Consider the following 26,429-nt stretch of genomic DNA (forward strand, 5'->3'; position numbering starts at 1 on the left):
GAGTAGGTGTGTCCAAACGTTTGACTGGTACTGTATATATATATATATATATATATATATATATATATATATATATCATTTTCCTGTTTTTGTTGTTGTGGGTCCCCTATTGGCATGGGGTCCTAAGCGAACTCTTATGTCACTTATACCTAGAGCCGGCCGCTTATAACATATTGTATAATGAGAATTTGATGAGTTGAACTGTATTCAAAATTCCAACTTAGCTCCATATTGTGTATCTTTATTGTGAACACATTAGCAGTTAGTATTTATCCAGGAACACATCTTCAAGCAGCCACATACGATGATGGTCTGGTGGAAAATTGTGAAAGAATTCACTTGTATTGTTTTATAAATGATTAAGGACTGCCCTCAACCAATTTGATGTGAAACTGATTAAATCCAAACATTATTCAGACTCAGATATCAAATCACTTCATCACTGAACAAATACTGCCATCCTTAGGTGAAAATGGGGTTCTGCAGGGAATCTCTCCCTTTTTCCCTTCTCGATCGAGTCATTAAAGCATAATTGAATTGTATTTATTATTGTTATTCAAGATATTTTGTGTTTATTGCATTTGCATTGCACCTGACCTGAATGAGTTCACACAGTGTAAAAGGTCGTCACTAGTTACAATATCATTATGGCTAAACTCTGCCTATTTCTAGAATTTCGCTCAAAACCTGATTTTAAATCTAACAATAACCTTAACCCTGACTTAACCACACTGCTAACCTGATGCCTAACCCTAGCCTTAAATTAAGACAAACATTTTTTGTTTTCATAAATTGTTGCGATATAGACCATTTTACTTTGTGGCTGTAATAGTGACAACCCAGTAAAAACGACATGCAGGCCAACTCCCGCCTTGTCGCAAGGTGGTAGTATTGTGCACATCAACATTTTGAGCATCACAGAAGAAGACGCAATTGTCAAGATGGCGGCGGCCTGTAGGACTGCACTTGCGGGGTTAAATGTTTTTCACTCCTCCTTTTGTACACCTAAACAGGTATGACGTCGTTTGAATTATTGTTAAGGATTTCATCAAGGGTACATTTCAGTTGTGGACTTTATAGCCTGAAAGAGGAGGAGAAGACGGGATTGCTAGCTAGTATGCTAACGAAAGCCTAGCTCTGGTCCATCGCGCTACAACAACAAATTATTTGAACCTTCTTATGATGGGATCAAGGTCAGGGAGTTGGTCAACCATAGTTTGCCAGTGCTGTGATACGGTCATGTAAAATAATGACTTTATCTGCACTAGGCAAGACAGTTTGAGGAGTGATTCCATACATTTAGCCAATATTACATTCAGACCATGCAGTCAATATATAGCCATACACTGGCTGAAGTCAGTTGATGATAGGACTTAGACAATTTGATACAGGAACTGATATTGTATCATACTCACAGCTTTCAAAAAAACAAAAATGGTGACATTCATGGTCTGTTTACATATGAGGCTATTTATACAGAAAATGTGTATAAAACCTCTATAAACTATTGATCATTTTTTGACAATGTTTTAGATTGACTAATTCTATTACACAATTTATAATATCACATTTTATTTTCCTGCACAAGTAAAATCAGGGTCATGCCTCTACTGCCATTAATTCCAATTAGACTGGTTTGGATTTCTCCCTGACCAATATGGCTGCCATATTCACCCCATTTTGGAACTTTGAGGGTTTATGACATTGCCACTCTAGTAATTTAACAGGATCACCATGGCCTCTATGCTCTGATGCTTTCCATTTATCCTTTCATAGAAAATGTTTGTTTCCCCAACTTTGTTAAGTGACTACTGGCTTCAATCTATTTTTGTAACTCACCAAAGTAAAGATGTTGCTAGAGTGCTGGATAGCTTTTCTCTGCAAGCACTGCCATTCTTCTGTAGCCCAAAGGCCGGCAGATGGCGATATTGAGTCATTTCAGCTTACCGTCCAAAGAGACTGCATGCAGCCGGTTATACACTCGTATCCACTGTGGACCGGTTCGTACATTCTCTATTCAGGCTGCAAAGGTGTTTCCTTTTTATGGTAAGATGAAATGACTATCGCCATCTGCCGGCCTTTGGGCCAAGTCTTCTAACTACGAAGGAAAACGTTTGAGCAGCACTTTGTGTTTTAAAAAATATATATGTATATATTTCACCTTTATTTAACCAGGTAGGCTAGTTGAGAACAAGTTCCCATTTGCAACTGCGACCTGGCCAAGATAAAGCATAGCAATTCGACACATACAACAACACAAAGTTACACATGGAATAAACAAAACATAGTCAATAATACAGTAGAACAAAAGTAAACAAAAAGTCTATATACAGTGAGTGCAAATGAGGTAAGATAAGGGAGTTAAGGCAATAAATAGGCCATGGTGGCGAAGTAATTACAATATAGCAATTAAACACTGGAATGGTAGATGTGCAGAAGATGAATGTGCAAGTAGAGATACTGGGGTGCAAAGGAGCAAGATAAATAAATACAGTACGCGGTAGCTAGATAGATGGGCTGTTTACAGATGGGCTATGCACTGCACCTGGCGCTTAAAGCTAGTGAGGGAGATATGAGTCTCCAGCTTCAGAGATTTTTGCAGTTCGTTCCAGTCATTGGCAGCAGAGAACTGTAAGGAAAGACAACCAAAGGAGGAATTGTCTTTGGGGGTGACAAGTGAGATATACCTGCAGTAGCGCGTGCTACGAGTGGGTGCTGCTATGGTGACCAGTGAGCTGAGATAAGGCGGGGTGTGCCACCAGACTGGCTCTGCTTCTGATGCATGCGTTGGATCAACACTACGAGCTGTATGCGCATCCTACGCATGAACGTGGACCAGAGGTAGATCTCCTGTATGCTATCATCTGTGTATGGTTTCTCAACTTCATGTCTGTGTTCCAGACTCTGAGAAGCTGCTGGAGTGTGGTGGAGCAAGTCAGAGGGTACTATGTTGACTGGAGAATGCTACGTGACGTGAAGAGAAGGCAGATGGCCTTTGACTATGCAGATGAAAGACTACGGATCAATGCACTAAGGAAGAACACTGTTCTCCCCAAGGAGCTTCAGGTAGCCCACAATTATGCATATTGTGCTTCAACTATCTTTTCTGTGGTTGTAATGTTCAATATTTTGTGTTTTGTTAAATAGTTTGTTGGGATGTTCTTGCCCCAGTATCTGTGCTTTAGAGATGTTGACGATGAGTATGACGTGGCTTCTCTAACGCCTAGGAAGTTTTGATTCAAACTCCCATTAGACAGCAACAAAAATTATATGTTTTAATTACAAGCAACTGAAAAAAGTCATATTTGGCACCTCCAATCACTCATTACTGCCATGCACAGGTCGTAAGTCTACAACAGCTCCTTACATTGGAGGTGCCAAAGTGGCATTTTTTTGAGTTGCTTGTACATTTTTGGACGTACATACTGGCCATAAAGGGAGTAAATGAAGATCATTGCCCAGCAAAACTCCATATTTGGTGAGTAAAGAATGTATTTTGACATTAACGCTAGCAGAGCTGTCGTTAATGAGAAAAGACACGTCATACTCATCGTCAACATCTCGAAAGCACAGATCATGTTCTTATTCCTTCCCCCGCCTTATGTTGCTTTTAGTGCCACACACTGATATTGATTACTGCATTGTGGGGTTTAGAGCTTGCAAGAAAGGCATTTCAATGTACTTGTGCGCGTGACATTGAAACTTGAAACTACTGGGGCGGGATGTCCTATGATAACATCAATTATAATTTCATTAATGGTAACGACAACTTGTTTGAGTAGCTTATATTTGATGAATATTAAGCCTCTACTGTTTTACATGACAAATAACTATCCTTGCAGGATGTTGCCGATAAAGAAATTGCCGCGCTACCACGTGACAGCTGCCCAGTACGAATCCGGAATAGATGTGTGATGACCTCACGGCCGCGGGGCGTCAAGCGCAGGTGGCGTCTCAGTCGCATAGTCTTCCGTCACCTGGCGGACCACAACCAGATGTCTGGAATACAGCGGGCCATGTGGTGATTTTATTTATCTCAATGATGTAGTGGTAAAAAATAATGATAATAGGTGGTCATCGTTTGCAGTGAGTAAAGTAATGGTCCCTAAACCTGCAGAAGACGGGTAAACACTCGTGCAAAATATAAAAGCATTTACGTGCATTTATCCTCTACTACACTACTGGTGATTAGGGTTAGTCATTGTCGGGCGACCGGACCAACACAGTACACTATGCTGTGAACTCTGTTTTTCTTTTCCACACCACTTTGAATTATGTTAATTGAAGGTTGCAACTGACAGCTTAAAGGTGTCAACTGTATTAAAACAAATAAAAGGATGTATGTTTGAATCCCCTGGTTGCCTTTTAATGAGAATCGGTGCTTTGCTGTTGGCGTTGTAAAAAGCCTTATGTCAAGGATGCTCCTGAGATAACTTATCATTTTCTATGTTCAATTAACCATTTGGTATGGCTGAGAGGTCACAGTGCTCAAATGAGGTTGTCCATTCACTTGTTATCATTCTGACAAAGTGCTTCCACTAGCAAAGTGTATTTTCCATTATTGAATGTAAATATTCAATGGGAGCCCAATTCGTTAAACATTTTTTTCACTAACTGGTCTTTTGAACAATGACATCAGGTCTTTTCACAGATCTTTTTCACAGCCAGATCTTTTTCACAACCAGTGTGGCTCACATTTGTCCCTGAGACATTAACTACGTTGACATGCACACAAGTGTCCCGTTATTATTCGGGATACTCAAGTATTCTGTTTTTGAGTTGACAAATATAAACATCATCCCGTTTACAATAACCTGAAAAGGCTTGTATTCCGGTTATGAGAAACCTGGATAAGATGCCTGGGATATGCTGATCTAAAACGGGATACGGTGGCATGTAAACATCTCATCCTGTTTACTGATGTTTTTGCGGTCTGCACAGGCTCAGTTGCACATATCATGGGTGTTGTGATGTTTTCATCTGACTGTCAAACATATCACTTCAAAAAGTAGGCTACCTGAGCAGTTTGATCCACCATAATTTAGCCTACAATAAATAATTGACTACTGACTACTTTCACCCCTAATTTAGACATGTTTCTACTTATAATTTCTGACATTTGGTAGGCCATTTGTCTGTCAGCTATAGTTTGAACATGCAGCTTCTCTTCTGTTATAAGTTGTTGTCCCAGAAGACTAAAAGTAGTGCTCACTAGAATGACTTCCATCAACAGAATGAATGCATTAGTAATCTATTTAACACCGGTAAAGTAGTCGGTTTCATTTAAGGACCGGGGAGAAAACACTAACTCCAAAACAGTGGAAAGATTGGATCTGTGCAAAAAGCCAAATGTCATCAGTTTGACCGGTTTTAAAGAAATGAAAAGCTGAGAACTTCAAAACATGTTTCTGAAAAGACTTCAGTTGGTCTTGGGTGCATATGTTATGTGGTTGGAATGCTGACTGCTTGCATAACTGTGTCAAGATAACATATTACACACATTTGCATTATCTCAAGAGATGCTGAAATAAATATTTCTCCACTCCTGTTCCCGAGACAAAATTAACATTTGTTGAATATTTTCACTGCAAGAAATGCATAATTCTGCGAAGTTAATATAATTATGATTATGCTACATGTGAGAGTTTATAGGCCTACAGTCAGTGTTCAGATTTCAGTTACTATTCCATTTAACCCATATACTTAAATTATGAATATTCTGTTTATTTATGGGTACAGGGATACTCATGAGCGGAATATCAAAGGTGTGTGTAAACAGCTTATCCCGAATAAGACCTTAAGCGGGATTGAGCTACTATCCAGAATACTGTGTGCATGTAAACATGGTCATTGCTGTAGACTCCTATTTGCTAAATCCTTGCAGAACTCCCAGTTTTCAGACTGGCTCACCCCAACTAGATGGCAAATTACTGGACAGGCAAACATCCACAAACTGAACACTCCCATGACACGCACAGGCCATTATCAGAACTCTCCCATTCACTAAACAGATCAATGCACACACCAAATAGCCCAGCGCCTTAAAAATGCCTGCCTAAGAACTCTAAAGATGTATTTTCTAAAGCTGCCACCCCTAACCTTGTTGTCATAGTATTGTTGTTTTGTATACACAGTGTACAAAACATTAGGAACATCTGCTCTTTCCATGACAAACTGACCAGGTGAAGCTATGATCCCTTATTGATGTCACATTTTAAATCCACTTCAATCGGTTTTGATAAAGAGAAGGAGAGACAGGTTGAATAAGTATTTTCAAGCCTTGAGACATGGCTTGTATATGTATGTATGCCGTTCTGAGGGTGAATGGGCAAGACAAAATATTTAAGTGCCTTTGAACAGGCTATGGTAGTAAGTGCCAGGCGCACTGATTTAAGTGTCTCAAGAACTGCAACGCTGCTGGGTTTTTCCACACTTAACCGTTTCCCTTGTGTATCAAGAATGGTCCACCACCCAACATCCAGCCAACTTGACACAACTCTGGAGTCAACATGGGCCAGCATCCCTGTGGAACGCTTTCGACACCTTGTAGTCCATGCCCCGACGATTTGAGGCTGTCCTGAGGGCAAAAGGGGATGCAACTCAGTATTAGGAAGGCATATTTTAAAAATGTATTATATTAAAACTGCAATATGTAACGTTTTGGGCGACCTGACCAAATTCACATAGAAATGTGAGCTATAGATCTGTCATTCTCATTGAAAGAAAGTACTGAACAAAAATATCAACGCAACATGTCAAGTTGGCATGGGTCCCCAGATCCTCAAAAAGTTCTACAGCTGCACCATCGATAGCATCCTGACCGGTTGCATCACCGCCTGGTATGGCAACTGCTCGGCATCTGACTGTAAGGCGCTACAGAGGGTAGTGCGTACGGCCCAGTACATCACTGGGGCCAAGCTTCCTGACATCCAGGACCTATATACTAGACGGTGTCAGAAGAAGGCCCAAAAAAATTGTCAAAGACTCCAGTCCCCCAAGTCATAGACTTTTCTCTCTGCTACCGCACTGCAAGCGGACCAAAAGGCTCCTAAACAGCTTCTACCCCCAAGCCATAAGACTTCTGAACAATGAATCAAATGGCCACCTGGACTATTTACATTGACCACCCCTTTGTTTTTACACTGCTGCTACTCGCTGTTTATTATCGATGCATAGTCACTTTACAAATTACCTCAACTAACCTGTACCCCTGCACATTGACTCGGTACCCGTACCCCGTGTATCTAGCTTCATTATTGTTATGTAATTTTCTTGTGTTACTTTTTTATTTTGAGATTTTTTTTCTTCACTTTAGTTTATTTTGTTAATATTTTCTTTACTCTATTTCTTGAACTGCAATGTTGGTTAAGGGCTTGTAAGCGCATGTGCATGTGACAAATACAATTTGATTTGTGTTGGTCCCATGTTTTCATGAGCTGAAATAAAATATATTGTGTATGTATATTACTGTAAATGTTGATCACATTCACATTCCTTGTGAATGATCATATATTTTGATACATTGAATGTTAATATTGTGAACCTACATGACAGGTGTGGCATATCAAGATGCTGATTAAACATTATGATCATTACACAGGTGTACCTTGTGCTGGGGACAATAAAAGGCCACTCTAAAATGTGCAGTTTTGTCACACAACACATTGTCACAGATTTTGAGGGAGTGTGCAATTGGCATGCTGACTGCAGGAATGTCCACCAGAGCTGTTGCCAGATAATTTAATGTTAATTTCTCTACTGTAATATTTGTGTTGTGGAGAAATGACCAGGCAGGAGACGGGAGTACAGTTAGTTTTCGTTTAGTCAAAACCCCTCGTCCTCTACAGTTCCCGGCACCCCAGTGCGCATGTGCATTTCCTATTAGGTGTAGTAACGTAACACTGCCGTAATGCATTACTGCTTAGTAACAACACAGTAACTAATATAAACAGATGTAGATCCCAGATACTACATCTACCATAAGCCGCCCCAACGTCGTTTTAGAGAACTTGGTATTAAGTCCAACTGGCCTCACAACTGCAGACCACGTGTAACCACACCAGCCCAGGACCACTTTAATAAAGCCCCTTTGTGGGGAAAAACTCATTCTGATTGGCTGGGCTCCTCAGTGGCCTGTGGGTAGGCCTGGCTGCCAAGTGGGTGGGTCTATGCCCTCCCAGGCCCACCCATGGCTGCACCCCTGCCCAGTCATGTGAAATCCATTGATTAGGGCCTGATTAATTTATTTTATTTGACTGATTTCCTTATATAAACTATAACTCATTAAAATCGTTGAAATTGTTGCCTTTATATTCTTTGTCAGTATATAAGAAGCAGTAGATCAGTTCTATGTGCACTATTTGTATACTTTCTGTTCTTATGTTTAGTTTTTGTGTCTTTACTTTCAGTTTTGTACACCAGCTTCAACCAGCTGAAAATACAATGTTTTTGGTTATTGACATTATATTGTACAGCGGGTTAGATGGTACGTTGATTCTCAACACTAATGAATTGCTTGTTTTGTCACAAACTGAAATTAGGCTAACTATTAGAATTTTAGCAACCAGGAAATTGCAGAGCGATTTCGGCATATTGCACAAGTGTTTTGCTAGTTTAGGATTTTACTATTCGATAATTATATATGATTGATGTTATGATTGTAAATGTGTACAATTCAGTGTGACTGCGAGAAACCAATAAAACATACTACTACTGCGTCTCAGAGCAAATATAGTGATTTCATCAAAATACACTGTCGATTTTTATTCTGAGCCAAATAGTAGTTGTACTTGTTTCCTTCAACTCGAGTAATGTGAAAGAAAAGTTGGAAAAAATGATTAGTAGGCAAATTGATTTTCAAGTATCATTGGACATTGTACAGTGCACATTTTGACCGATAGCGAAAGGTGAAAATATTGGCGGAACATAAGTGAAACACCAATCGCTCTAGACGGAGCATTTTCATTGTTACAAAGGAGCATTGGAAACTTCGCTGTTAATCTATCCTAAACACACCCATATAAACCTTACAGAATAAACGACGAAATGGACCTCAGCGAACAGGTAATTAGCCATCATGTTATGGGACTGCTGAGGATTGCATGAAAATAGCCCGGTCAAAGTCTTCTCAGCCTGGTTACTTGCCAGTTAGCTACCAATGCTTATCTGGGATGTTATCGTTAGCAAGCTAGCTGATGTTGCGCCATAGAATTAGGAATGAGCTAGAATACTTAATTCTAGTCATTTTAATATTATCTAAATTGTACTCAGTAACGTTAACTAAATATGAAGTCAACCGTGGCATGTCAAGTAGCTAGTTCACTTTAGTTAGCGATGTGTGCTAGCTTAGTGTTGGCGTCTTGGTGTGACGGCTAATTTACTTGTTAGCTAGCTAACGAGTGAGTTGCTTACTAGCTAGCTGTTGCAAATCAATGTTTGCTAGCTAACGTTAGCTTTATTCTCGATGTAGAGGCATAAATGTTTTTTTATATACTTAGATCAACCAGTTGGAGACAGACCTACAGGAGATCGCCAGTCTTCTGGAGAAGTCTGAGAGAACACGTGTTCAGGATGTCCTCAAACTGGAACAGAAGAAGATTGAGAAGGAGATATCAGTGAAGCGACATCAGAAAGAGCAGCTGGCAAAAAGGGAGGCAGATCCAACCTCTGCCTCAAAAGCATACACAGTCAAAATAAACAACTATGGTACTACTTTTGTAATATCTAAGAGTATGAATTGCTTTCCTAGCAGCTCGGCTAGCAAACACTAATGTAAAAAATGTAGGCAACTGCTGCTTTTACAATGAATGCATGTTATTTGACGCAGGGTGGGACCAATCAGAAAATTTTGTCAAAATCTACATCACCCTCAATGGCGTACACAAGATTTCACCAGAAAATGTGAAGGTCACTTTCACAGAGAGGTAGGCTATGTTTTAGTCATGTCACATTGATAAATGCTTCAATCCCTTTTGCTCTCTTAGTCAACACTTTTGCCTGTTTTTTATTTAAACTGATCTATTGTTTCCTGCATACAGGTCTTTCGTTCTACTTGTGAACGATTTGGATGGGAAGAACCATCAAATGACAATCAACAATCTTCTTAATCCTGTTAATGTTCAGGACAGCTCTAAAAAGGTGTTTGATTCTTTTAGATTTACATCAACATTGTAAACTGCAAAACTATATATATATATATTTAATGAATTAATTATCTGGGCAAAGTGTAAATGACATCCCTTGTCATATCCTAATTTGTTATAGATTAAAACAGATATGGTCCTGGTAATGTGTAAGAAGAAGACTACCAAGAAGTGGGAATGCTTAACACAGGTGCAGAAACAGATCAAAGAAAAAGAGTAAGTCAAACACAATTTAGTGTGCTAAACCAAATAATTGAATGGTTGAAGATTAAATCACTCTTAATTGATTAGACTTGTAATGGATATTGAGCTGTAACTTTGACACTGTTCAAGATGTTTACTGCCAAACCTTTTTAGAGAAATACAAATAACATTGTCGTTTTTGCACAGTAAGCCCAGTGTAAACCCAGAAGAGAATGCTGATCCTAGCGATGGACTAATGAGCATGCTGAAAAAGATGTACTCTGATGGGGACGATGAGATGAAGCGCACCATCAACAAGGCCTGGTCTGAGTCCCAGGACAAGAAAGCCAAAGGAGAGGGAGACATTAACAACATGGGCATGTTTTGAACCTGATCCACCCACCCCCTCTAAATCACGTGTCAAACTCATTGCACCTAGAGCCGAGTGTCTGCATGTTTTCGCTCCTCGTACTTAATTCATGAATTAAGATCACTAATTAGTAAAGAGCTCCCCTCACCTGGTTGTCTAGGTCTTAATTGTAAGCAAAAACCTGCAGACACTAGGCCAGCGTTTCCCAAACTCTGTCCTCAGCTCATTCAAATTATCTAAACTTGGTGATTATTTGAATCAGCTCTGTAGTGCTAGGGCAAAAACCCAAACGTGTCCTCCTTGGGATCCCAGGGACTGAGTTTGGAAAACCCTGCACTAGGTCCTTCATGGAATGAGTTTGACACCCCTGCTCTAAATCTACCAACCTTCCAGTCCTTCATTCATATTTTTTTTTTGTACATTGATTTTGCATTCCAATGCCTTCTTAAGTCCTTAAGACTGGTTGAAAATTAAAGTTTGCAGTACTGTTCATCCTCAAATCACTCAAAAGGTGATAACTGTGTTAAAATACCACTTTATTAGGCAGATCACAAAGTATATTTGTGAAGGTAAAATTGCATTCATGTATGTATGTATTCATTCATGCATTTCAGAATAAAATGTAAAAGTTATTCACTCTAAATGTTTCTTGTTGCCTTCCATGGTTTGGTTCTGAAATGCAAGTGAAGTGATCAAGATGCAGACCCCAGAGACATTTACATAAAAAGGAATTGCCATTGTTTGAATTACGGGGGGGCAATTATTAGCAGGAACCTTTATTAAAAAGAAACATTCTTTATTCGTAATATGTATTTTATGCCTAAAACCAAGGAAGCAGCTTTCCGATTGCTGAAAATGTACCATTTTGAACACAGCGTCTCAACATGTAAAGCTTAGAAAGGGTTGACCTACTGTATGTCCAGATCCTGAATTAACCAAGCCACTGATTATTTGCCATTATAAACCAGGTGGTTTGAGCCCTGATTACCTGAAATCTGTGGTCTACTGCAGGTGTGACATAAAAATAATTTTACTATGTTAACAAGTTTATAATATAAATAAGGCACCTTAAGGGGTTGTGGTATATGACCAATATACCACGGCTAAAAGCTGTATCCAGACACTTTGCGTTGCTGTCCCCCCTTTCAGCATCAGGGAACACCGCTGTGCACCCCTAGACTATTTCTATGGTCACAAGCCCTGTTCATGACACAAGCTGTTCACACCCCTCTTATTGGTGTAGAGAATGTTGCATGTTTAAAGCTATTTTCCTTTCAATTCTATACATTTTGCCATGTCTAATGTGTATTCATGTGATATTTGAGTGACAAAAAAATCACAGCAATATTTATAGGCTAAAAAAACGAAATAAAACGTTCGCTGACATGGGCTAGTTGATCTGGACATTTCTGACAAGTTATAAATTGCTCACTAAGGTATGCACTGACTAACATGACAAGAGGAAACGATGATGCACTACCCAAGTTCGAAATTGCATTTTGTGCATTCTACTATTACAACTTTCATGAGTACATTTAAAGCCGGACCCCCGCACCCCCACTGCCGAATGTGGTATAGTTCATGCTGAAATCATTCAACGTTTACTCCACTAGGTGGCATCTGGAATCACTTTCCATGCACTGTCAGAAGTGAAATGAGTAAACAGCCTCAATATGTTCAGCCAAGGGATAAGGTCAATGTGATATTACTGCCTCTTTTCTGAAGGACTCACTTCGTTTGTAAATTATGTCTGAGTGTTGGAGTGTGCAAATGGCTAGTTGTAAATTTAAAAAACTAGAAAATGTGGCCGTCTGCTTTGCTTAGTATTAGGAATTTAAAACGATATATACCTGTAAAACGTTTTGTACCTGTACTTTTACTTTTGATACTTAAGTATATTTTAGCAATTACATTTACTTTGATACTTAAGTGTATTTAAAACCAAATACTTTTAGACTTTCACTCAAGTGGTATTTTACTGGGTGACTTTTACTTTTACTTGAGTCATTTCCTATTAACGTATCTTTCTTTACCTTTACTCCAGTATGACAACTGGGTACATTTCCCACCACTGCTATTCTATCAGAGCACGTCACACGTATTATTCTATATCAACATGACATGGATATTCACGATTAAATATATATTTGCTCACCTATCTTGTTAGTATGATTTTGTCTTAAAAATTACAATGTAACCAGTATCTTAGGAATTAAATTACATGTAATAAAATAAAAACAGCAATCAACGAACAGCACTTTATCACAAGGATGACCAGGGATGTTCTCTTGATAAGTATGTGAATTGAAACATTTTTCTCTCCTGCTAAGCATTCAAAATGTGACGAGTACCTCTGGCTGTCAGGAAACATGTATGGAGTAAAACGTACATAATTTTCTTTAGGAATGCAGTGAAGTAAAAGTTGTCAAAAATACAAATAGTAAAATAATGTACAGATACCCCAAAAAACGACTTAAGTAGTACTTTAAAGTATTTTTTACCTAAGTACTTTACACCGCTGTATGATAGTGTTGCTGCTCTGATAATGTGAAAAAATGTATTGTCTATTTTATGACAGGTTTAAACCGTCTGTCTCTCAAAAAAAATCATATCGTTCAACAGCAGTAGAATCAATACAGTCACGTGACTGGATAAATTGTTCATGAGGACGTTCAGTATTTCACACACACATAAAAAATCACATTATTGTTTCAATCAGCTTTGATTGAGAAGTATTTCGAGCAAATATGGTTGGTTCATTTTAGGAATGAGCCACCTATTCACCCGCCCACTTCTGTGACGTCAGGGACAGTTTATATAGCTGCGGAATTTTCAGCCCGGCATGTCAGATGTATACGAGTTGGAGTTCAGGATACAACACCGCTAAAAGGATAAATTGTTAAATCTGAGGATTGTTGTAGAATATCTATTTTTGGATGAATGAATACTGCGTGTTTTACCACCTCTCAGCGTACGTCTCACGATGAATCCGGATCTATTCAAACCTTGTCCAGAACATGGCCAAGTTATTCTTCCTACTAAACCGAACAAGACAAAATCGGAACAAATCAAACCAGATCTCGCCCAGGTGGTGACTGATTCCAAGACAGGAAAATCTTACAGCAAAGGAAAGCTTCTGGGAAAGGTATATTATTATATCAATTTGATCTATGTGCTGCTATGTATCGCACACAAATCAATTATTTAGACACCGTTCTGTTGACAATGTGGCTTGATGGTAGTATGAAGAGATTGGCTATTGCTGCGTCAGTGTTACAACGTGGCAACTTTCATTCATTGGCATGATTTATTCCCGGTTGGTTCGCATGTTCTGCAAGCCAGGGCTGGCTACACGTTACACTCAAATGTGATTGTTTCATTGCGGAATGATGACCACGTGCTGGGTATGACAAACTCTCTTCCAGCTTCATTAATTCTCTAGCTGGGTTAGTAGCGAGGTATAATCTAGGCTATCGAGATTCTCTTCTGACTTTATTTTGAGGTCATTGGTAGGCTATCTCCCAGCCGCCTTAATTTTTTTAAATATTTTTTTTAAATTTTTTTTATAAATAAGCCGTCCATGAGGATAGTTAAGGTTATTTTGCCAGTTGTAATGATGCGATGTAACGCCGGACTTGTCACTGATAATTAATTACATATTCTAAATGCATCTTGTATCATGATACAATGTATCAACACATAGCGGTGTCAAAAAATCTTCGCCTGTCTGCTGCCGCATGAGGAGGAACATTTTTTTGTTAAAATGCTGCAGTCGCATTATCCCAATTCGAATTGCATTTCATTATAAACAAATGAAATGCATGGAAAGACATGTCGCTGTAAACAGCTATTTTTATGGTTCAGATTATGGCCGATACTGATTTGTAGTGTGTTTTACTTCAAAGGGTGGCTTTGCACGATGCTATGAAATGACAGACCTTTCCAGCAACAAAATGTATGCTGTGAAGGTGATACCACAGAGCCGGGTGTCAAAACCTCATCAGAGGGATAAGGTAAGGACACATTTCATTGTCAATCATCTGCAGACTTAACTCCTTTCCAAAAATGATTACTCTGTATTCCTACTGATATTTTGGGTGCCTGTTTTATTACTCTTCTGACAGATAACAAATGAAATCGAACTTCACAAAACCCTACATCACAAACATGTGGTGAAGTTCTCCCATCACTTCGAAGACCAAGACAACATCTATATTTTCCTTGAGCTCTGCAGTAGAAAGGTGAGCTGTGCGCTTCCTTTGGTCTGTGGTGGTACAGCTTGTGCAGACATTCTGAAGGGTGTTCACTGGGTACTGACAGCACTCTGACCTTGTCTTTGTAGTCCCTGGCACACATTTGGAAAGCAAGACACACACTGACAGACCCAGAAGTGCGGTACTACCTCCGGCAGATCATATCTGGGCTGAAGTACCTTCACAACAGAGGCATCCTTCACAGGGATCTCAAATTAGGTGTGTAGGGTGATTTGTGGAATAGGATGTATTGTTGGATTATTTTACCACAATGGTGGTGCTCTCTGAACTCTCATTCAGTTCAGTTTGAAAATCTCAATGGCATGTTTTGAATTTGTCATTATTTGGTTGTACTTTTATATCAAAGCACTTCAAACTATTCCTCGTGTGAGGCCTGGGAAAACTGACTTGACAAATGTTGCCCTTGCAGGCAATTTCTTTGTGAATGAGAACATGGAGTTGCGTTTGGGAGACTTTGGGCTTGCTGCGAAGTTAGAAACAGTCGAGCAGAGGAAGAAGTAAGTCATCTGGTGGAATGTGTCCCATTCCTTTGAATATTCAGGTTTCCTTCAAAGCCAATCCGAGGTGAACAACGACTCTAATGCAAATGGTTTCTCCTCAGAACAATCTGTGGAACGCCAAACTACCTTGCCCCCGAGGTGTTGAACAGGCAGGGCCATGGAACCGAGTCTGACGTCTGGTCACTAGGTTGTGTAATGTAAGTATACTTGGAATGGTTGTCCTTTGGTGTCCATCGTATTTGACTAAGTGCGTACTTGTCACATTTCGCTCTATGGGGCTACAGCTCCTACTTAGGCCTTGAATGTAAATTATATACACAATTGAGTTTATTCAAATGGTTTAAGTTAGAGGTCGACCGAATAATTGGAATGGCCGATTTAATTAAGGCCGATTTCGAGTTTTCAAAACAATAGGAAATCTGTATTTTTGGACACGGATTTGGCCTCCCCCTTAACACATTTATTTAATCTTTATTTAACTAGGCAAATCAGTTAAGAACACATTCTTATTGTCAATGATGGCCTAGGAGCGGTGGGTTAACTGCCTCGTTCAGGGGCAGAACGACAGATTTTCACCGTGTCAGCTTGGGATTCAATCTTGCAACCTTACAGTTAACTAGTCCAACGCTCTAACCACATGCCTCTCATTGCACTCCACGAGGAGCCTGCCTTTTACGCGAATGCAGTAAGCCAAGGTAAGTTGCTAGCTAGAATTAAACTTATCTTTTAAAAACAATCAATCATAATCTCTAGTTAACTACACGTGGTTGATATGACTAGTTTTTCTAGTGTGTCCTGCGTTGCATATAATTGATGCGGTGCGTATCGTTGCTCCAATGTGTACCTAACCATGAACACCAATGTCTTTCTTAAAATTAATACACAGAAGTATATATTTTTAAACCTGCATATTTAGCTAAAATAAATCCAGGTTAGCAGGCAACATTAACCAGGTGAAATTGTCACTTCTCTTGCATTCATTGCACGCAGTCAGTGTATATGCAACAGTTTGGGCCGCCTAATTTGCCAGAATTTTACGTAATTATGACAACATTGAAGCTTGTGCAGTGTAACAGGAATATTTAGACGAATGGATGCCACCCCTTAGATAAAATAAGTAACGGTTCCGTATTTCACTGAAAGAATTAACGTCTTGTTTTCGAGAGTTTCCGGATTCGACCATATTAATGACGAAAAGGGCTCATTTTGTGTTATAATTAAGTCTATGATTTGTTAGAGCAGTCTGACTGAGCGATGGTAGGCAGCAGCAGGCTCGTAAGCATTCATTCAAACAGCACTTTCGTGCGGTTTGCCAACAGCTCTTCGTTTTGCGTCAAGCATTGCTCTGTTTATGACTTCAAGCCTATCAACTCCTGAGATTAGGCTGGTGTAACTGATGTGAAATGCCTAGCCAGTTAGCGGGGTGCGCGCTAATAGCGTTTCAAACGTCACTCTGAGACTTGGAGTAGTTGTTCCCTTTGCTCTGCATGGGTAACGCTGCTTCGAGGGTGGCTGTTGTCGTTGTGTTCCTGGTTTGAGCCCAGATAGGAGCGAGGAGAGGGACGGAAGCTGTACTGTTACACTGGCAATACTGAAGTGTCTATAAGAACATCCAATAGTCAAAGGTATATGAAATACAAATGGTATAGAGATAGTCCTATAATAACTACAACCTAAAACTTCTTACTTGGGAGTATTGAAGACTCATGTTAAAAGGAACCACCAGCTTTCATATGTTCTCATGTTCTGAGCAAGAAACTTAAAAGTTAGCTTTCTTACATGGCACATATTGCACTTTCACTTCTCCAACTTTGTTTCTGCGTTATTTAAACCAAATTGAACATGTTTCATTTATTTGAGGCTTAATTGATTTTATTAATAAGTTAAAATAAGTGTTCATTCAGTATTGTAATTGTCATTATTAAAAAATTGGCCGATTAATCATTATCGGCTTTTTTTGGTCTGCCAATAATCGGTATTAGCATTGAAAAATCTTAATCGGTCGACCTCTAGTTTAAGGGTGATGAGGTAGACCATGGGTAAGCGTGTTTAGGCTTTTATAACATTCCTCAAATAGAGGAATGTGTCAACAGTTTAAATCAACTGGCTGTGCGGTGACTTAATATTTTGATTTGCTTCAACCAGGTACACACTGATGTGCGGGAACCCTCCCTTTGAAACCCTTGACCTGAAGGAGACATACAAGTGTATCAAGGAGGTGAAATACAACCTGCCCTCGACCCTGTCTCCTGCAGCTCAGAAGCTCATCTCTGGCATTTTGCAGAAGGACCCCAGTGACCGCCTTACACTAGACCAAATCCTGAACCACCAATTCTTCACCAAGGTATGTGGCCCATGCCCTGGAATTAGGCGTGACTTTACAGCACCAATTCCCAAAGCTTTTTACTTATTGGATTATATTTTTAGCCCCCTCCAATGCCTTGATTTGTACTTGTATTTTGAATGACATTCCAATTGCATTATGCTTCATCTTTAGATGCAATTTGGGTACAATTGGAGGGCTGAGCCTTGGATATGAAGTGTACTTTCTAGAGCCACACTAGGAATAACAGCACGTGCCCATTGACTAGAGTGACTCGAGAGGATGGCAGTATTAATTGCGCTAAGTGGTTGCTTGAATTGCTGACCTTGCAGTTTCCCCAATCTAAACTTTTCTTTTTCAGGCTTTCACCCCGGATAAACTGCCTCCCAGCAGCTGTGTGACAGTGCCAGAGCTCAACCCGCCCAGCCCTGCCAAGAGGTTTTTCACAAAGATGGCCAAGAGTCTCTTTGGCAAGAGAAAATCCAAAGGTAAGCTTTGTGGCAAGTCATGACTGACCTTCAAAAGGCTGCAGTTTAACCCAAGGATTAACTCTTGAATCAGGGTATAATTTAACACGTTTGGTTTTATAGTGGAGAAGAACCATTGTGAAGAGCGAGAGAGCATCTCCAAACTTGTGTCAGGCATCGTCAAATGCTCCATCAGTCGCCAGATGAGTTACAAAACAGTTTGCACCGATGAGGTATGTATTTTGAAGGATGGATTATTTTTCACATAAGCTAAACTTTTCTATAGTGCAGGCTAGACTTAAGGTTAATTACTTTCAAACAATGCAGCAGTGTTGCTTGTTAGCTGAGATGAAGCAAGAGACCTAGACCATCAAGGGACTGTCAGAGGGCAGCCATAGTAGTGAATGTCTTAGAATAGTGTTGTACTGTACTTAGCAGAATCCCATTTCAGCCAGACAATCTATGGGGAGATTCTGGGTGATGGCTTGATCCATCTTTTAAAAGGTTTGTGAATCAGGCCTGTGGAACAAAATGCAATTGCATATGCACTCTGTAAATCATAGTTCTCCCAGCCTCCTGGCGTCTGTAGCGGTCATTCAATACAACAAACTGCATTTGGCTCATGTGCCATTCTTTGTAAGGAAGGACAACTGCTCATGACCGCTGTTTCCTCTTTCAGGCTCCCCCTCCCACGGTAGGCCAGCAAGTCAGCTCTGGTCTGCTGGATACACCAGCTGAGGAGGAGTCCAGGAAGTCTGCAGCATCACGCTCCTTTAAAGGCACGGTGGCCAGCAGCACAGAACGTAAGTCACTACTCAGCTTCAGTTTGATGAACCTCAATTGCTGAACGTGATGCTTTAAATGTGGTGATGTGCCAATAATGGACCACTAACAGATCATGATCTCTTCCATATGTATAGCCGAGACAGCTTTTAATCTACATGGATTATATTTAAGTGGCATAAGTAGTTGAATCAGGTTGCCAGACTGTCATACTGTTGGTGGGGATTTTAACTAAACTTCACCCTCCCCTCTCTCAAGCGTGTGAAGATGGCCTTACCCCTGCGTCTATAGCTGAGTCGGCCATGAAGGTCCTCAACAGCTGTTTGTCTGCCATGCCTGCAGGTGAGCTTTAAGCCTCTCCACAAACTATTCTAGTACAATACTTCAAATGGCATTTAAACAAGTTGATTATACTGAAATCTTCTATTACTGAGACATTTCTAAATTAGTGTCTTCCTCTCTAGCTACAAGAAACCCACCATGTCTTTCCAGGCCCAAATCCTTTATCTGGGTCACAAAGTGGGTTGATTATTCCAACAAATATGGCTTTGGCTACCAGCTCTCCAATCAAAACATTGGTGTGCTTTTCAATGAGGGGACACACTTGAGTCTGTGTGATCAACGAAAGTAAGTCCTTTTCAACTTGATAAATTATATTCAAGCAGTTATTAGCCTTAGTTTATTGATTTGCCAACCTATTCTGCTGGTTTATTGTAGCCTTTTCAATGTCTCAAACCCTTGTCTCGTTTAATGCATCGCCGTTGTCTTCCCCACAGGACTGTGCACTACTGCTTGACCAACAACAAACACTTCACCTTCCAGGCCAGTGCTTTACCAGAGCAGCTCTGTAGTCAGAAGCAGATCGTGGAGCTGATGGCCAACTACATGGAACAGAACCTCATGGAGGTGAGGCATTGAAGGTTCTCTATTAACCACCTTATCAGGGCATGACTGATCAGGGTGTACAGTGCCTTGACAAAGTATTCACCCCCTCTGCTTTTCCTATTTTGTTGCATTACAACCAGTCTATAAAATTGATTTTTATTTGGATTTCATTTAACGGACATATACAAAATAGTCCAAATCGGTCAAGTGAAATGAGAAAATGAACTTTTTAAAAATAAAAACAGAAGTGGTGTGCATATGTATTCACCCCCTAATAAGATCTGGTGCAAACAATTACCTTCAGAAATTGCATAATTAGTTTGCACACAGGTGGACTTGATTTAAGGGTCACATGCTCTGTCACATGATCTCAGTGTGTATATATACACCTGTTCTGAAAGGCCCCAGATTCTGCAAGGGGCACCACAAAGCAAGCGACATCATGAAGACCAAGTAGTTCTCAACAGGTCAGGGACAAAGTTGTGGACAAGTACAGATAAGGGTTGGGTTATTTTTTTATAACCCAACTTTGAAAATCCCACAGAGCATGACTAAATCAGTATAAAAAAAATGGAATGAATATGGCACCACAACAAACCTGCCAAGAGGACTGCCCACAAACTCATGGACCAGGCAAGGAGGGCATTAATCAGAGGCATCAATGAGACCAAAGATAACCCCGAAGGAGCTGCAAAGCTCCACAGCAGAGATTGGAGTATCTGTCCATAGAACCACTGAGCCGTACACTCCACAGAGCTGGGCTTTACAGAAGAGTGCCTAGAAAAAAATGCATTGAAAGACAAAAGGAACACGTTTTGTTCGCCAAAAGGTATGTGGAACACTCCCCAAACATATGGAAGAAGGTACTCTTGTCAGACAAGACTAAAATGTAGCTTTTGGCATGTCTGGTGCAAACCCAACACCTCAAGAACACCATCACAACAGTGAAGAATGGTGGTGGCAGCATCATGCTGTGGGGACGTTTTTCATTGGCAGGGACTAGGAAACTGGTCAGAATTGAAGGAATGATGGATGGCGCTAAATACAGGGAAATTCTTGAGGGATATCTGTTTCAGTCTTCCAGACATGTGAGACTGGGATGGAGGTTCACATTCCATCAGGACAATGACCCTAAGCATACTGTTAAAGCAATAAGTTATTTAAGGGGAAATATTTGTCTTGGAATGGCCTTGTCAAAGTCCAAACCTCAATCCAATTGAGAATATGTGGTATGACATGGGTATGAACCCATCCAACTTGAAGGAGCTGGAGCAGTTTTTTCTTGAACAATGTAAATGTTTTGCACCTTCAAACTGGTAGGCATGTGTAAATCAAATGTTACAAACTCCCAAAAATCAACTTTAAATCCAGGTTGTAAAGCAGCAAAATAGGATGCATGCCAGGGGGTGAGTTCTTTCCCAAGCCACTGTAGTTTTATGATCTAAATGGGGTTGTAATGTAACAAGTTTCTTGTCTCTTCCAGGGTGGCGACCTCCACTGTGAAGACCAGCCTCCCTCCCAGCCGCCACTCCTTCTACAGTGGGTGAAGACCGACCATGCTCTGGTGATGCTCTTCAACAACGGTACCCTGCAGGTAAGGCCTTACAGCCACACTGTCAGTTCCAAAACCCTCTTGTGGTAGCTTAGCACTGTAATTATGCCCCGTGACTTTATTTAACTTCCTCCTCCCCAGGTGAATTTCTACACCGACCACACCAAGATCATCCTGTGCAAGTCCTCCGACTCTTACCTACTGACCTACATCAGCCGCGAACGCGTCTCCTACACATACCTCCTGAGCATGCTGTCAGAAATGGGCTGTTCTGCTGAGCTGAGGCACCGCATGCGCTACGTGGTCCAGCTGCTCCAACATCACGGAGATTCATAATGGTTCCACAGCTCAAGTAAGGTGATGTTGCCCCCCCGAGACGCCACATTTCTTTCTCCCCACTAATGGTTAGGATTGAAGGAGGGGATGCTGATCATGGCTCTGTACCTAGGGAAAACTTCACCCCCCAGGGCCATGACTCTGGGCGCCATCCACAAGTCTCAACCAACCTGCTGCTTTCTGCTCCCACTGGGAGCAAATGACCAGGAGGCTCTGTTCATTCAGGGAATCCTCCCCAATCTTAGGCTAGTGTCTGGCCTCTTTGGACTATGGTGCCCTTGTTTGTTTTTGAATGAACCTATATTCTGACTACAGTATCACACTACTGGCTTGATTCACTTCATGTACACAAACCTGACCCTGTTCTCTCAGCTCATGCTCAGACCTGATTCTGAAATGGCAGTGGGATCACAAGCTGCCAAGTGACCCCCCCCCCAATGTCAAAACTGTGAAGTTCGTCTTCGCTTTTTTTATGCTTTGACATCGCTTGCCTTTTTTATGATAATTACACTTCACTAATTGGTACACAACAGCATACGGAGGGCAATGGGTGTGACAACTTTCACTTTCTTTGGATTCGCAGTAATTTTACCACTAGTTTTTAGCTATAGATACCAGAAGGTTATTTTTTTTAACCTTAACTGGGTAATATAGATTTTTAGTGTTCAGTTGAAAAAGGCTGCGCTACATTGCATTGTTTGGCGAAGGGGATAAAGTGCCTTTGAGGGATGTCTGCCTGTGTTGTGCAATAACAGCCCTTTTTGAATGTGGATGTGGTGGCATGAGATGGTCTACGGAGGCAAGGACTTTTTACTTGGAATTGGTTAACTTCAAATGTCTGAAAAGCACTAGTGTCACTACCTGGTATAAGCTTTTGATAAAATGGTATATAACCCTGTAATATCAGTATGTAAAAAAAATATATATATATATAAGTATTGTGTTTATCATACTGTACCATCCTTTGGTTTACCTTGCCGTCTCTACCCAGAGTTGGATCCTTAAACTGTGATTCCTGAGTGCAAGTATTATACAACTTCCAGGTAATGTCTTGTCAAATCCAATGTTTTGAAAGCATCTGCTTCAGAATCTTTATTTTTGTGCACAATAATGTCCTGTATTTATTTAATTTATACATTTATTTATTGTGTAATTGTATGGTCTTGACACATGGGAAATGTTCAATATGATCACTTTTGTGCTATATTGGCGTAAAATAAAGTTTATGGAAATCACATTGGCCTTTTTGAATTATTTGACAATTTGCTTGACTTTAATCTGAAACTACAACTGAATGGTTGCTTTTTTTCCCCATGAGCAAAATGTCTATTCAAGAGCTCAACATTTAACAATGGTGTTGGTGAAATACAAATCGCAAAAACAAATTGATCCACAAACAAGTGTTGGCCATACATTAGAATTGATTTTCTGGCCCTAGGAATTAGGAAATTACCAGCATTCTTCCAGGTGAACTAGAATGGTTGTCACTCAGTGCCTATTACTCACACAAGAAACCTATTGGACCAAGGAACAAATGAGGGTTTTTGGAACATGGCAACTGCAAAGTCATCAGGCTGCGAGTCCCACAGATGGCAACTGGTCACCCATGGGTCCGGTCTCCTGTTCTGCCCCACGACCTGATGCACCAGCATGTGCCGTGCAAGACTATCTTTGACTTTTCACTGTCTGACAAGATGGCTGCCGGAGTCTGTCCAGTTAACTATCCAGCATGGCTTGCACAAGCTTCTGGACCTTACTGGCTTTAAAAAGATGGCCCTTCCCTGGTCTTCTAGGTGTTCTCCAGCTGGATCTCCTGGACAGGCTAATGGAGAGGCAACTAAGAAGCTGGCCAGACTGCCCTGAAGCCAACCGCCAAAGTGTTTGTCAGGATGATCGAGTCCCTGCATGAAAGGGTAGATGCGGTTGCTGGCTCCTGGATGAGGATTATTATTATTTATTTTTTTTCACCTGGTAGGTCAGTTGAACAAGTTCATTTACAACTGCGACCTGGCCAAGATGAAGCTAAGCAGTGTGACAGTTACACATGGAATAAACAAGCGTACAGTCAACACAAAGTTTATATACAGTGTGAGAGGGCAATAAATAGGCCATAGTAGCGACGTAATTAGTTGCGCAAATTGACACGAGCGATAGATGTGCAAGTAGGAACATTGTGGGGCAAAAGAGCATAAGTATAGGGGGACAGGCCCCGGGGAAGCCCCTCAGGAATAGAGCCGGGGGTGTTGTGGGTGGCGCTCCCGGACCCCCGTGGTTCTGTGGCTTGCTGGTTAAACTGGGTCGGGGGCTGCTGAGTTATATCAAGCCAGACCTGAAAGTCAAGGGAGCTGTACTGTACAAAGATGCTGGTGCATTCAATTCATCACATGAATTTACATCACTATTCTGTGCCAGAGGAATCAATCTGTCTTGAACTATTGATTTCACTGTGCTGCCCTAAGACTTGTCTATGGTATTAAAGTCTCCCACGTGGAGCTTGAAAATGGTCTTTAGATAAAATGTAAATCGGACATAAACCTTGTCACGAGTTCTTTCTCAATTTCCATAATCCACACCAAAGTAGTTAAGATTACTTTAACTCTGCTAGTTTCATCCCATTGGCTAAAACCGCCATGAATTCCTATCAGCATGATGTGTAAAATGCCATCATTCGGTCCAATTTCTCCTATTCAACAGTAGCTTTAAATAGCCTCTTTAAAGCTACGTACAGTATGTAAGAACATGCATACAATAGCAGGTGAGAATTAGCTTTTTAAATAAAACATGACAGGGAAATATGTTCACTTGGAAAAACAAGTTATGTTGCATGTGTGTCACACTATATACAATCATTCTGTGCAGTAGCTACTACCCTCCACTTCTCTTCAAATGAGTCAACCATGTAGCTGGTGGCATATATACCACACCCACCCTAAAGACAACGAATGGACTTACTGTCACTAGCCCGCTACAACCAATAACGACAGTAATATTAATGTGACTTTACCTTTTAAATCCCCCGGGAGACTATGATAAACTCGTAAAAGCAACAAAACATTTCACCTTGTCATTGAATTTCGGTAGAAATTTGGTGAAAAAAATACGAAATCCCCTTACCTTGATGTCTTCTGCAAATCCAATCAGGTTTCCGCGTTGATTCAAAGTCATCACATAGATACATTGTTCACCCTGGTTGCTTAACCCATGACACGTAAGCAACTGGTTTTTGCCCAGTGGGTGACTTACTTCCACGTCCTCTGCTGCTGTCATGGCAAATCATTTTATTTAACCTAAAAGGAGTGACCCTCTGAATCAATGGTGTTGTCTGTGTTTGCTGTCTTTGGAATCATTCGATTAAGAATTACCTATACGAATGGATGAATATGACATTGTCAATAACTGGAATAGTGAACAGGATCCATCATGAGGGTATTTCATTGCTGAGTTTCTATAGCATTGGTGTTGGAGATATAGCATTACATTGGACTATTTAGTTTTGAGATTCATGCATGATTAACAGATGACCTTCCCTATCGTACGATGGCTTTGTATTTATAAAGCACAAAAATCTGGGTTCACACAGGCAGTCCAATTTGAATATTTTCCCACTAATTGGTCTTGACCAATCAGATCAGCTCTTTTGCCAAAAATCTGGCAAAAGATCAGAATTGGTCTGCAATGTGTAAACACAGCCGAAATGTGTCATGAGGTGAAAAATTGACAGGTTCTTTAGGATATGGGTTAAGCAACCAGGGTGAAGTAGAGGCAGACAACAAAGGCATTTATCAAAGATTTAATAAACTAAAGAATGGTTTCGCAGGGTCACCTTTTCAGGGTGGCCTTTCACTCTGGCCTAGGAACACATTTACAAACCAATTTAAAACATACCATTTTCTTTCCCACATCTTCACTCATAAGACTCCATTACCCCCATGCTCCCAGGAACCAATATACCTCTGAACTGCATCACAACCTCTGAATTTTTTAAATGTGAAATAAAGATCAGAATTGTGCTGCCTGTGTAAATGCAGCCTAAGATCATTTGGGTAGGCAAGAATGGCCAGGTTATACATCTGAGTAACAGGCTGCATTTACACTTTTTTTTCCACTAATTAGTATTTTGACCAATCAGATTAGCTCTGAAAAAGAACTGTTGTGAAAAGATCTGATGTGATTGGTCAAAAAACTCATTAGTGGGGGAAAAAAAATCAGAATTGGGATGCCTGTGTAAACGCAGCCACAGAAACCCATGGAAGAGAGTGTGTATGATGTGGACTGGGGATCTAGCTAACTCCAGAGTATCTCTCACTTGATTGCATTAAAAACAGAATGGCCAAACCCAGACGACGCTGGGCCAATTGTGCACCGCCCTATGGGACTCCCAATTACGCCGGATGGGATACACCCTGGAATCGAATCCAGGACTGTAGTGACACTTCTTGCACTGAGAGCCTTAGACCTCTGTGCCACTCGGCACACTCGCAACATCCAGCAGCGGAACTGGGGCACCAGCGGGTGGTCATCAAAAGGCATCTGCCACCCATTGGGAGAGAGAGTGGGTTTACGCCTGCCTTACTCAAGCTAAATGTGCTATTCCAAATGCTTAATTGCAATGTC

The 26,429-nt window shown here is 40.6% G+C and overlaps 3 protein-coding genes across 3 annotated transcripts; all 3 read left to right on the plus strand.

The window, feature by feature from the left end:
- Positions 1-920: 920 nt before the first annotated feature.
- On the plus strand, positions 921-4,350 carry LOC139377320 (mitochondrial ribosomal protein S14). The gene is made up of 3 exons (XM_071120338.1): positions 921-1,013; positions 2,902-3,066; positions 3,843-4,350. The coding sequence occupies exons 1-3, from the start codon at positions 942-944 to the stop codon at positions 4,023-4,025; spliced, it is 420 nt and encodes a 139-aa protein (XP_070976439.1). The 5' UTR covers positions 921-941; the 3' UTR covers positions 4,026-4,350.
- Positions 4,351-8,876: 4,526 nt separating this feature from the next.
- LOC139376077 (calcyclin binding protein) lies at positions 8,877-11,338 on the plus strand. The gene is made up of 6 exons (XM_071118236.1): positions 8,877-9,063; positions 9,498-9,705; positions 9,827-9,923; positions 10,038-10,137; positions 10,264-10,358; positions 10,533-11,338. Exons 1-6 carry the CDS (start codon positions 9,046-9,048, stop codon positions 10,711-10,713), a joined length of 699 nt encoding a protein of 232 aa, XP_070974337.1. The 5' UTR covers positions 8,877-9,045; the 3' UTR covers positions 10,714-11,338.
- Positions 11,339-13,566: 2,228 nt separating this feature from the next.
- Positions 13,567-21,935, plus strand: LOC139377321 (polo-like kinase 3 (Drosophila)). Its single transcript, XM_071120340.1, is given in 16 exon segments — positions 13,567-13,673; positions 13,675-13,840; positions 14,601-14,708; positions 14,820-14,936; positions 15,038-15,167; positions 15,379-15,466; positions 15,571-15,666; positions 17,615-17,813; positions 18,154-18,280; positions 18,383-18,492; positions 18,939-19,062; positions 19,301-19,384; positions 19,507-19,669; positions 19,819-19,948; positions 21,411-21,521; positions 21,621-21,935. Coding segments are annotated over 16 exon segments (1,986 nt in total). The 5' UTR covers positions 13,567-13,635; the 3' UTR covers positions 21,816-21,935.
- The last annotated feature ends 4,494 nt before the right edge of the window (positions 21,936-26,429 follow it).

Source organism: Oncorhynchus clarkii, chromosome 20, assembly GCF_045791955.1.
Source record: "Oncorhynchus clarkii lewisi isolate Uvic-CL-2024 chromosome 20, UVic_Ocla_1.0, whole genome shotgun sequence".
NCBI classification, from domain to species: domain Eukaryota; kingdom Metazoa; phylum Chordata; class Actinopteri; order Salmoniformes; family Salmonidae; genus Oncorhynchus; species Oncorhynchus clarkii.